General features: G+C 38.5%; 1 protein-coding gene across 1 annotated transcript; it reads left to right on the forward strand.

The window, feature by feature from the left end:
- The first annotated feature begins 428 nt into the window (after nucleotides 1–428).
- On the forward strand, nucleotides 429–3,066 carry LOC141552971 (mesoderm posterior protein 2-like). The gene is made up of 2 exons (XM_074284858.1): nucleotides 429–1,298; nucleotides 2,878–3,066. Exons 1-2 carry the CDS (start codon nucleotides 429–431, stop codon nucleotides 3,064–3,066), a joined length of 1,059 nt encoding a protein of 352 aa, XP_074140959.1.
- Nucleotides 3,067–12,009: the final 8,943 nt, after the last annotated feature.

The following is a 12,009-nucleotide window of genomic DNA, read 5'->3' on the forward strand; positions in this document are numbered from 1 at the left end:
GACAATAAACTGTGGTGTTTCCCAAGGGTGGGGTCCTTGATCATAGTAGCTCCTTCTTAGGGTAACTTGCTGAAGGCAGACCTGGCTTGTCTTGGGTTGGTGGGGAGAATGAGGATAGTGGGGTGTCCTGGAGGGGGGTAGGGAAGATGGTGAGAATGTTAACAGCTGCCGTTCAGATGTGAATTATCCTTTCCACACTTTCCTTGCTCTATGGAGGTTCAATTAAAGCAGCAAAGGAGTCAGAATCCACACCTCTGCAAATGGGCTCTGTTTCCCAGGGCCCCCTGCTCCATTCTTTCCCTGGGCTCTGTGGGTTTTGACACCTCCCTGCCACATGACAGGGGGCCATCTCACACCTTAGTCTCAGGATAAAAACCCCAGTCTTCCTGACTTGCTCCCTAGTCTCACCCTGAAGCTGCCCCCCAACCATGGCTAACTCTCCTCGCCAGCAATTCCCCAGGCAGGAAGATTGGCTGCTACCCCAGGACTGGGGCTGGGGCTGGGAAAGCCCCTCGGACTCCATTTCCCCCACATCCTCTTCTGATTCCTATAGCTCATCCCCATCCTATGGACACCCAAGCACCACAGAAAGCCTTCCTCAAACTCTAGGCTGCCACCCTCCAGAGCCCCCTACTTCTGCCCCTTTCCAAAGGAACAGAAGGGAACGAGGTGGCCCCGCCAGTGGGCAGAGACAGAGTGCCAGCGAGCGTGAGAAACTGAGGATGCGCAACCTCTCACGTGCCTTGCATGAACTGCGGCGTTATCTACCACCCTCAGTGGCACCTGTTGGACAGAGTCTGACTAAGATTGAGACCCTGCGGCTGGCTATCCGCTACATTGGTCACCTGTCGGCCCTTCTGGGACTCAGCGAGGAGAGCCTAAGGCGCCGAAGGAGGGAAGGGACCATGCAGAGCTGCCCACTCTGTCCTGACAGATTGGGCTTCTGTCCAGACCAAACCCAGAGCCTCAGCCCACTCTCCCAAGCTCCCAAAGCCTACTCTCCCCTGCTCCCTGAAGTCTGGGCATCCTCACCTTCCTGCCAATTAGTTCTGCCCCAGCCCAAGCGATGTGGTGAGCAGAATATCAATGCCAGGTCTTGGGGTTCACTTTCCTGCTGCTTGGGATCACCAACCAGGTCAGACCTGCCTGGAAGAAGACATGAAGCTATAGGATTTGGGAATCCTCTTCCTGCCTGCCCTGGAACACAGACCCCACCCAAGTTACACTGGGAAAAAGCCACTGATCCAGCCTCCTGGGCAATAGCTCCACACTCCTCGGAGTTGACTACTCTATACCAGGTACAATGTTTCTCCTTTTATGTGTCTCCATGAGAAGTTCAAACCATTTTTTTAAAAGACAATTTCCAAAGGCTCAGATTTGTAACTAGGAAGGAAAGTGGTTGGGGCTGGACTGTTTCCTAATCTAATCTTTATAGAATAAGGGAATGTCAGGATCAGAATAGATTTAAGATAGGATCTAAACCCCATCATTTTACAAGTTAAAATATGTTGCTTTCCATTTCTAGGGGAAAGCTATTCATGAACCTGCGATTTCAATATATTCCTCAGGCCTTTTGTCGTCATTCCCCCCACCCCAGTTTAACCAAAAACTCCTAAGACTAATTAAAGTCAGAAACCCTTAGCCTGTGTGGATGGTCACACCATAACTTCTAGCCCTAGCCCCTGATTTAATTTCCCCTTCATTAGATCCAAAATTTATCAAGGGTCTACTCTGTGCAAGGCAGAGCTGCAAAGATTGCAATGGGCAAAAAAGAGTTATTCTTCTAGTGGAAAGATGGCTTTTTCTCCATCCAGATTTCCACATCTAACTGCCTCATTGTTCTCTTCTCTCAAGAAGACTAAGGATTGGTTGGAGGATAAGGACAGGAAGACTTGGGGTTGGGGAGAGGGATGAGTATTCCTGTGGTAAAAAGCCCACTGGCATGGGAGATCCCTTATAGGCTGAGGAGTAAAGATTCTGATGAAAGTAGCAAAGCATGATGGCAGAGGAAGGACAGTATGAATTCAAAGAAAAGAGCCCTATGTTTAAATCCCAAATCTGCTCCTTATTACTTATATTATTTTTAAAGTCACCTTTTTTCTCCACATCTATAATTTTCTTAGCTAGAAAGAAAGAAAGAAAGAAAGAAAGAAAGAAAGAAAGAAAGAAAGAAAGAAAGAAAGAAAGAAAGAAAGAAAGAAAGAAAAGAAAGAAAGAAAGGAAGGAAAGAAAGAAAGGAAGGAAAGAAGAAAGAAAGAAAGGAAGGAAAGAAGAAAGAAAGAAAGGAAGGAAGGAAGGAAAAAGCAGAGAGGATTAGAATAGGTGATATTAAAAGTGCTTTTTAGCTCCTCTCATCTTCTCTGGGGGCATGATGGACTTTCCAAGACCCTTTGTCATTGCTTTAGACCCACTCAAATATGCTATATTCAACCATCCAGATAGAGGAAGGCAAAGAAATTCCCTCCCTTTTTCTCCATGTCTCCCAGCTTTCTGTGGAAAATGAGCTCCTCTGTCTCCCTGGGAACCTCATGTCCAGATATAGGTCTTGTGGCAGACAGGAGCAAGAAGCCTAAGTTAACTCTGGCTCCTAAAAGGATAAATGCCTTTGGAAAAGAAAAATAATTCCTCTGTAATTCTCCACCATTCCATCCATGAATTAGCAAATCCTCTCTTTTCTCCACTTAGCTCTGTTCAAAGAAGGATGACTGGAATGGTGAGGGACCCGGAAACTGTAGTGACAGATGAGATCAGGAATCTTTTACCTGAAAATTAAAAAAAGAATACCCTAAAAAGGGTTATGGACTTCACCCTGAAAATCTAGGAAACCAACCAATACTTGTGTCACTAATCAATGATTTGTTTCCCTTCTGGTCTTAGGTCATCACCACTTCTCCGGAATCTAGTTTACCAGCTCTCACAGGACCTTACCAGTCACAGCCCATGCCTCAGAGATGTCAGCCAGAACTGCCAACACAGTGGGATTGCTGGGGTTACAATGGCCTAACTTCTGTACAGGAGACAGACCCTTTACTCATGTTCAGAGAGGACAGGTCCCCTGAGTGCTGAGGACTCAGGGCCTCTGAGCTTGGGGAGAAAGAGCTGGTATTTCTCAAGTAATTGTCCACATGTTATGTCTTAGCCCATCTCTGGAAGTCCAAGGATTAAATCTATATTATTTACTTCTTTTCTGTGTTATTTTTTAATACTCACTAGATATTAGAGAATAATACTTTGAAAGCACTTCTCATTACATCCTCCTATAAGTTCCTAGATTTAGATCCAAAAGGGATCTTAAAGACCATTCAATTCATCCCCTTCATTTTATAGATAAATAAAAAGAGGGAGGGACAGAGAGATGGAGGAAGAAAGGGAGAAAGGGAAGAATGGGAAAGAAAGAAGGAAATGAAAGTTTAGTTTCTACTTTTTTTAATAGTTTGCCTGGGTTTTGTTTTGTTTTGTTTTGTTTTGCCTTTTTAATGCAACTTGATCCTGGGAGGAATGAGTCACTTGCTTCTTGTGCTATATTCAGTTTACAGGTTTTAGGGAAGATAATCAAAGTCTCTAAAGGTCCTCAGAGTCTCCTATGATCCAGTTCTCCAATAGAAAATGGCTAATTGATCTTATCTTTCCCTAAGATTTCTCCTTTCTCCCTTCCCTATTTATCTGCTCACACAAACTACACTTTACAACACCAGTTTAGTTGCTGACAGAATCTACCTGCCACCTTAGTTGGGGAGGATGGTTGACATACTTGGCTATTTCCAAGAAACTTGTCCCAGAGCAATCAGGTTTAGAATGGTATTGTGTATGAGAATGCCTCCCCTCTACACATTTATCAGGGAAGGCTGTTTAGGGAGTTCTCACAGCAGCTTATTATAGTTTCTTTCCTCCAGTAAGATAAAGTATTTAGAGTAACATTTTGGTTGAAATCATGTCTCTACCTTCTTGACTTTGGTTAACCTCCTTCAGCCTTAGTTTCCTCATCTGTTAATGAAGATATTAGGTCATTACATGATTATAGACCATATTAGTTTCTCCCTTTTTCATTTCTCTGCTCCAGAAATAGGGCTTTATAGCAATATGCTTATATGCTAACAGAACCTGATGGCTCAGTGGGGAGGAGGGAGGAAAGATTGCTGGACTCTATGGCTATGGGAAGAGTTAAGCTAAAGAATAATGAAACTGCAGAGGTCTTTTGTGAAAATCATAGATTTAGAGTTAAAAGACACCTCATAGACCATTTAGAGTCCAATCTCTCATTTTACAGAGGAGGAAACTGAGGCCCATTGAGTTTAAGAGACTCACCCTTCTGAATCCATGTCTCTGGAGTTATGATCAGGAAAGCCAATAAGTAATAGTTGCTCTCTCTAAGCATCTCCAGTCCTGCTGTCACTGAGTCCTATGGTCTCAGAAAACTGAAGACTGAAAAAGTCTTTTCTGTTATTGACAACAAATTTCAAAGAAGACATTGCCTAAGACTTTTCTGTTATTGACAAATCTCAAAGACTTTTAAATGTCCATTGGTGGGGGCTCATTTCTCAAGCCATCCTAGCAATATTGTCATAAAATAAGAGACTCGGTAGAACTTCAACTCATTTTCTAGTCCATGCCTGTCTTTAGTCCAGCTCCATTGAAACCTTCCCACACAACTACAAATCAAGTCTATTCTTAAAGATCTCTAGAAAAAGGCATTTCCTATCTTCCCCAGGCAAATAAATGTACCAGTTAATATTCATTGAGCTTCCACTGAGTATATAGTATCACATTACATCCTTCAGGGTGTTCTAGAGAGAGAGAGAGAGACAATTTTTCCCTTTAAGAAGCCTAATGGTCATATGTCCATTGGGATGGTTATAAACACAAAACATAAACAAACAAACAAAAAACAAATAGAAAAACAAACATATTGATGTACCTCAATAGCTAGACTGTGAACTACAAAAGCAAAGTTTAAACATCAAAAAACCCAGGTTCTGTCATACACTACACATCAGGTAAGTCACTTAAGCACCGTGGGCCTGAGTTTTCTAATATGTGAGATGGAAATGATTATATTTGTTCTACCAACTCCACAGGATCATCCTGAAGTTCAAATATGATAATATAGCCATGAAGAATGTCTGATGCGGAAAGAATCTTTGAAATAATTTCCTTCAACCACTTCATTTTATAAAGGAGAAAACTGAGGCCAGAAGTTAGTTAGCTTGCCCAACGTCACACTGCTATTAGTAAAGTTAATACTAGAAGTGAACTAGCTTAAGTCCTCTTGGCAAACTCTTATCACCACACCAAACTATGCAGAAGTAAATAGTATCAGCTATTATTAAAAAAAAAAAAAAAAAAATCTTTAAAGCTTGTAAAATACTTTGTGCTACTTAATTCTTTTTCTTATATCAACAACCCCTTTGAGGTAGATGACCAAGGGCATTATTATCTCTAACAGGAGAGAAAATCAAGATCCAGAAATGGCGAATGACTTGTTCATAATCACACTACTAGTATCAGAGGTTGGATTTGAAGCTTGGTCTCCCCTGACTACAGGGTCAATATATTTTATACTATGCCTTTCATATGAAGGCTATCCTTTTGAAAAAGAGAAGTGTGTAGACTTACTACTCCCTATACTTACACAATGTATTTTGATAGGCATAAAGAATTGTGGGTAATGGCCCAAAGATGAGAGTGAAGAATAACTATAGCCATAAAGTTATTCCAGGAAGGCTCCACTGAGGCTGAATTTTCATAAAGTGAAAGAATCTCAAGAGGCCATCTAGTTCAACCCTCTTCTGAATAAAAATTCCCCCTTAATATGTGCAAGCAAGTGCTCCAGTTCCCTTTCTCCTTGAAAACCTTCAGAGAAAGTGAATTCAATCTTTAGACAGTTTGTTCCATCTTTGGATAACTATAATTAATACAAACTTTTCTGTTGCCAACTCTAAATTTGACTTCTTTGGAGTCAAGCTGAAAAAAAAAAAAAAAAAAAAAAAAAATATATATATATTTTTTACATTTAAAAACCATTTAAATATCTAAAAGCAACTATCATTTAATGCCCCTCCCCACAAAGTTTTCTTTTCTTCCAATTAAACATCTCCAATTCTTTCAGTTGACATAATTCCAGGCTTACCCAAAAAAGATCAGCCAAGCAATTCACACAGAAAAAGCCAAGTGGATGAAAAATATTGATAGCTTCTAATATGCAATTGTATGGGTAATCTGCCAAGTTAGATTGGGAAGGAACAGTCAGCTTGCATCCAGATTCAAAGAAGGAAAAAAGCAGGTAGGATTACATTTGTGAAATTGATAGCTGTTTTCAATAATCCTAAACTACAGACTAGTAAATAGGAATTTTTGTGCCTGAAGTGAGCACCACCAACCTATGAGTACTATAACATGCAAAGATAGCACACACTCCAGTAATGTAATAAGGGAGTCCTGTTAAGTGGCGCAATGTTACACAGTATATATGTAACGTGTTGATATCCATTGATTTGCTACGTTGTCTCTTCTCCAATCCGAAGCTCCCTTCAAAGGTCTGTGTTCCCCCCAGTTATGGAATACTATCATGTCATTACATTCAAACTCTCTGTGTACTATGGGAAACTGTTGAGAAAATATACTCCCACTACTCAGAACTCTTGCCCTTCTGTTTTTTATTTATACAGACACTTTACAATGTAACATCATAAGGTGAATGACGTTAACACAACCAATTTTTTAGATCTCAAACATAAAAGAAAAATACTATATATGATTCAGGCCAATTCCAATATAATTGTGATGGAGAGAGCCATCTAAGAGTACTATGAAAGAGTACTATGGGGACTGAATGTGAATCACAACATCATATTTTTACCTTTTTTGTTGTTGCTTGCTTTTTCCCCCCTCTTTTTGATATTTTTCTTGTGCAGCATGATAAATGTAGGAATAGTATAGAACAATTGCACGTTTAACATATAATGGATTACTTGCTGTGCAAGGAAGGAAGTGAAGAGAAGGGAGAGAGAAAAATTTGAAACACAAGGTTTTACAAAGGTGAATACTAAAAACTACCTTTGCATATATTCTGAAAATAGAAAGCTATTTAAAAAAAAGAATAATACCATATAGCTAAAAAGTGTAAACAAAGTAGATGCCCTTCAATTGGGGAATGACTAAACAAATTGTGATACATGAATATATTATAAGAAATGATGTGTGTGATGAAAACAGATAATCAGATTCATCTGAAGTAATGCAAAGTGAAGTCAGCAGAGCCAAGAAAACAATGACAGCAGCAATGTAAATTGAAAGACCAAGGAGTATTCAAATGAAGAGACATGAGAAGACATTCCCAATATACCCCTTCTCAGAGATAGGAGGTCCATAGTGTTATCTATTACATTTATTTTCAAGCTTTTTCAATATATTGCTCAGTTATACTGACTTCTCCCTCTCTAAAAAGTACTATTTATAATATAGGATGATTCTCTGGGAAGGGGAGGGGGAAAGAGAAATGGGATACTATAATGATGTAAAAAACAGAAAACATTAATTACAAAATTATTTTTAAAAAAGAATGTCATACTATGAACCACTACATAGAATTTCCAATCCCTCTAATTTTGTCCGCCTGCATTTTGGATTTCCTTCATAGGCTAAATGTACACTATTTCAAAGTCCGATTCTTTTTGTTCAGCAAAACAACTATTTGGTCATGTATACATATATTGTATTTAATTTATGCTCTAACATATTTAACATGTATTGATCATGTCAACCTGCCATCTGGGGGAGAGGGAAGGAGGGAAAAAATTGGAACAAATGGTTTGGCAATTGTCATTGTTGTAAAATTACCCATGCATATAGCTGGTAAATAAAAACTATTAGATATGAAAAAAAAGATGTCATAGATATTAATATACTAAAGTCAATTCATAAGTAATACATATATTATAATATCTATATAAAACTTTATTACATTCTCTAATGTCCTTAGTATTTATGAGGAAGAGTGGCCACAAATCTATGGAACCTAACAAGGAAGCACATGAGGGAGGGCTCTGCAGGACTTGATGTAACTAATCCATTTATCTACCTCTCCTCCTCTCCCCCCTCCCCCCCTCCCCCGCCGCCAATAAAACTAAGTCTCAATGCTTGTTTTCAGCTGGACAAATCCTCTTTTCTATTTAAACATAGCATTGACAAACTTATTTTATCATTAAACTTAATTTATCACTCTTTAAAAGGTATTTTTAAAATATTTCCTCTTAATATGAATAGTAATTTCATGGGAAGTAGTATGAAAGATGCCTTCAGTTGAAGGATGAAGCAGGAGACCATACCAATAGGTTGAAGGGAAAACTAGTGACATAAGTGCATGGCTATTACTGGGAAAGCTTCTATAAAGGAATGGGATAAGGATGTTCTCCACCCTTGAAGTACTGAACTGCTGTCAAATTTTCAGTCACTTTCAATCATGTCCAATTCTTCATTATCCATTTGAGATTTGGGATTTTTCTTGGCAAAGATATTAGAGTGGTTTGCCATTTCTTTCTCCATCTCATTTTACAGATAAGGAAATTGGGGCAAACAGGGCTAAGTGACTTGCCCAGGGTCACATAGGTAGTTAGTATCTACAACCAGATTTGAACTCAAAAAGATGAAGATTTCTGACTCCAGACCCAGCACTATTCATTGAACCACTTATGGACCCGCTTCTAAATTTAGCATCCCCTATTCAGCACCTTGGGAAAAAGCCTTAAGCAGCTTATATTATAACTTATAGCTCTGTAAAGCTATTCTTTACTTCAAATGCCTTTTATTTGTCTGTTAATTATTTAAAGCTGCCTAACAGTTGATTGTTTTTAATCGATGCCCTTTGCTTTTTATATAAGTAATTTCCAGATACACTTCCTCCCCCACCACAACTACCATCAGGCAGTAAGCATTCTTTTATAACAAAGAAAAATGATAATGGCTATATATTAATGCATTTGGTATACTCCATACACTTAGTTCTTTGACTCACTAAAGAGAGAAGAATGATACATTTCTTCATCTCTTTTCTGGCGTCATAAACAATTCTTTACAATTATATTGTTTTCAGGAAAGTCCATCTTATTTATGCCATGGAGCAGCACATGATTTAAATAGAGAAATATGGAGAAGACAATTCAGTAGGAATAATGCTCAGTGAATAAGGTGTATATAACTAGACACAAGAAAGATAAGACAGAGAGAAGTCTAATTGTACCCCAGCAGGGATAATAGCATCACTCAAATCAGTAACTACCAGAGCCTCTACTACCACATAACAGGACCACAGCAACTATATAAGTAGAACAAAATCCATGCAAATCTATCATGTCCCATGCCCTAAATCAGGCTCCTAGTTTCAGAAGCTGAGTTCCACCAATGCTACTTATTACCTCGAGCCAACTCTGACCTTTCACTATCCATGTATGTTGTTCTTTCTTCAATGAAGCTGCTTTTGAATGGTAAAATTACTGAGGGAGATCCTAGAGAATTCCCCATACTCAAAACTTAGGAATTCCATTCCCTTCTTCACAAGAATGAGGGGTCTACTTGACCTCAAAGCTGCAGTTTAGTTTCATCCCCAAAGAATGCACAGTTTAGAATCAGAATATAAGACATTAGTCTCCTTGCTCTCTTCCTTTTTGTGCTTTAAATCTTTAAATCTCAACTAAAATCCCACCTTTTATAAGAAGTGTTTCCTAAACCCCCTTGATATCAGTGCCTTCCCTTTGGGATTGCCTTCAAATGATATTGTATAAAACTTGTTTGTACAGTTATTTGCAAGTTGTCTCCCCCAAGAGAATGTGAGCTCCTTGAGAGTAGGAGTTTATTTTTGCCTTTCCTTGCATCCCTAATGCTTGGTACAGTGTCTGGCATATCATAGGCATTTAATAAATTATCAACTAGAAAGGACCTTGGAATCAACTAGTCCAAAATTTTTATTTTACTAAAAAGAGAAGCCCTGAGACTTACCTCATGGGACTATCATGAGAAAAATGCTTGGAAATTAAAAAAAAAAAAAAAAAGCTATATAAATGTGTGTTATGTTCTCTCACAATGTTCAATTCAAAGAGTCAGCCCTAAGCAAATATAAAATAATCCAAATTTCTAGGAGCTTATAGAGATTGAATAATGTAATGGGAAAAGAGCAGTTGGATTCAAATCCCATCTCTGGCATTTATTATCTATGTGATCTTGGGTAAATTATTGAACTTTTCTGTGCCTCAGTTTCTTTTCATTGTCTAAAAAAAAAAGAGGCTGGACTTGATGACTTCAAAGGTCATAGGTCCAGTTCTATGAACTATCTATGAATCTGTGATTACTGACATCTAAATTACAAGACATGCTCTTCAAAACAATCTCTCAAGTTTCCTTCCACTCCCAACAGCTTGATAGGTCACTTGCCTGTTCACTTAAAGTCTCTGAGGTACATATCTTCTGGAGGAAGTGAGAGATAACTGTAGAAGCAATTAATGTAAAAGAAGGTGATATCCAGATCCATGAGCCATTTCTGTCTCTCATAGCACTAATCACCTATTTTCTTATGACACAGTGAATTCCTTGTTTCTGGAATTTTTGACCAAAATGGCCTAGCTAACATTTTCTACCTTCTGTTTACCTTCACTTTGCCAAATTATTCTCTTCTTAAATAATTCTTCATACACTCCAACACTGATACTTCCCTTTTACTTGAGAAAACTAGGTTTTTTTTGTTTGTTTTGTTTTGTTTTGTTTTTAATCTCTGCTCTACAATTCACTAGCTACTCAACATTTACCAAGTCACTCCTTCCTGGTTCTTAATACTCTCTATTATGAAATAAGGGGTTGGACTAGATCATCTCTAAGATCCTTTTCTGTTCTAAAATTCCAATAAATCTGCTTCAAAACTCTATCATTGGCATCTTAGATTGAAATCCTAAGAATTTGCAATTATCAACTATAAAAGACTTGGTTCTTCTCAATGGTTCATTGATCCAAGGCAATCCCAATAAACTTGGGATAGAAAACAGCATCTGCATCTGGAAAGAGAACTATGGAGATTGAATCAAAACATGCTATGTTCACTTTTTTTTTCTTTTTCTTCTGTTTCTTTTTTCCTTGGTTTTTCTTTTTTCTGATTTTTCTCTTCCAACATGATTCATAAAGAAATATGTATTTTTAAAGATTATACATGTATAACCAGAAAAAAAAATAAAAAAAGAAATCTTAAGAACTTCTAAAATTAAATGTTCCCTGATTAAATATTTAAAGGACAGATAAAAAATTCCTATCCTTAGAAAAAGTCATACCAGATTGTGAAGATAAAAATATTAGGGACAGATAAAGAAATTCTCATCCTTAATAAAAAGCACCAGGGATTTTAGATACAGGCCCCAAGTCAGGAATTTTTAGGTTCCCCTAGACAAATTCAAAGCTTCTTACTGGAGTTGAAGATTAGAAATCCCTTCCCCCAAAGCTGAGGGGGAGATCCAGACTTCAGGGCCTGGGGAAGTGCTGGGAAGGACAAAGTGAGAGCCATAGGCCACTGGGGGTTGGCACCAGGAAAGTTGCCTACCCAGGAAGGAGTTGGGGCCAGGTTTAGTCAGGAAGAGATCCAGGAAGGTTTTTTAATTTGGGACCACACAGCTTTGAACCACTCTCTTCAGTGCTAAACCTGCCCTGTTCTTCCATTCACCCCATTCCCACTCCCACTCCGCCCCTTCAGTTGCTCAAGGTCATTTTAATGTGTGGAAGGATGCCGGGGAGACTTCGGCTCACAGGATTCAGGTTGAACTCATCTCTTTCTTCACAACTCCTAGTGCCAGAGCCACAAGTAAGGATTAGGAAGGCAGCATTAGAAATTTTTACATAATTCTGTCTTATATAAAAATAATATTTACTGATAAAAACCACAATTTTGCAACCTCCACTTTCAATTAATGATCCCATATGGAAGAAACTGGGGAATAGATGAGTTTTGAGATCCTTTCTGGGTCTCAATCTAGGAAAAAA

This window comes from Sminthopsis crassicaudata, chromosome 2 (genome assembly GCF_048593235.1).
Source record: "Sminthopsis crassicaudata isolate SCR6 chromosome 2, ASM4859323v1, whole genome shotgun sequence".
Taxonomy (NCBI): domain Eukaryota; kingdom Metazoa; phylum Chordata; class Mammalia; order Dasyuromorphia; family Dasyuridae; genus Sminthopsis; species Sminthopsis crassicaudata.

Coding starts and splice junctions, on each gene's coding strand:
- LOC141552971 (XM_074284858.1), top strand. CDS start 429: ATGGCTAACTCTCCTCGCCAGCAATTCCCCAGGCAGGAAGATTGGCTG. Junction 1,299..2,877: donor AGTTGACTACTCTATACCAG/GTACAATGTTTC, acceptor TTCTGGTCTTAG/GTCATCACCACTTCTCCGGA.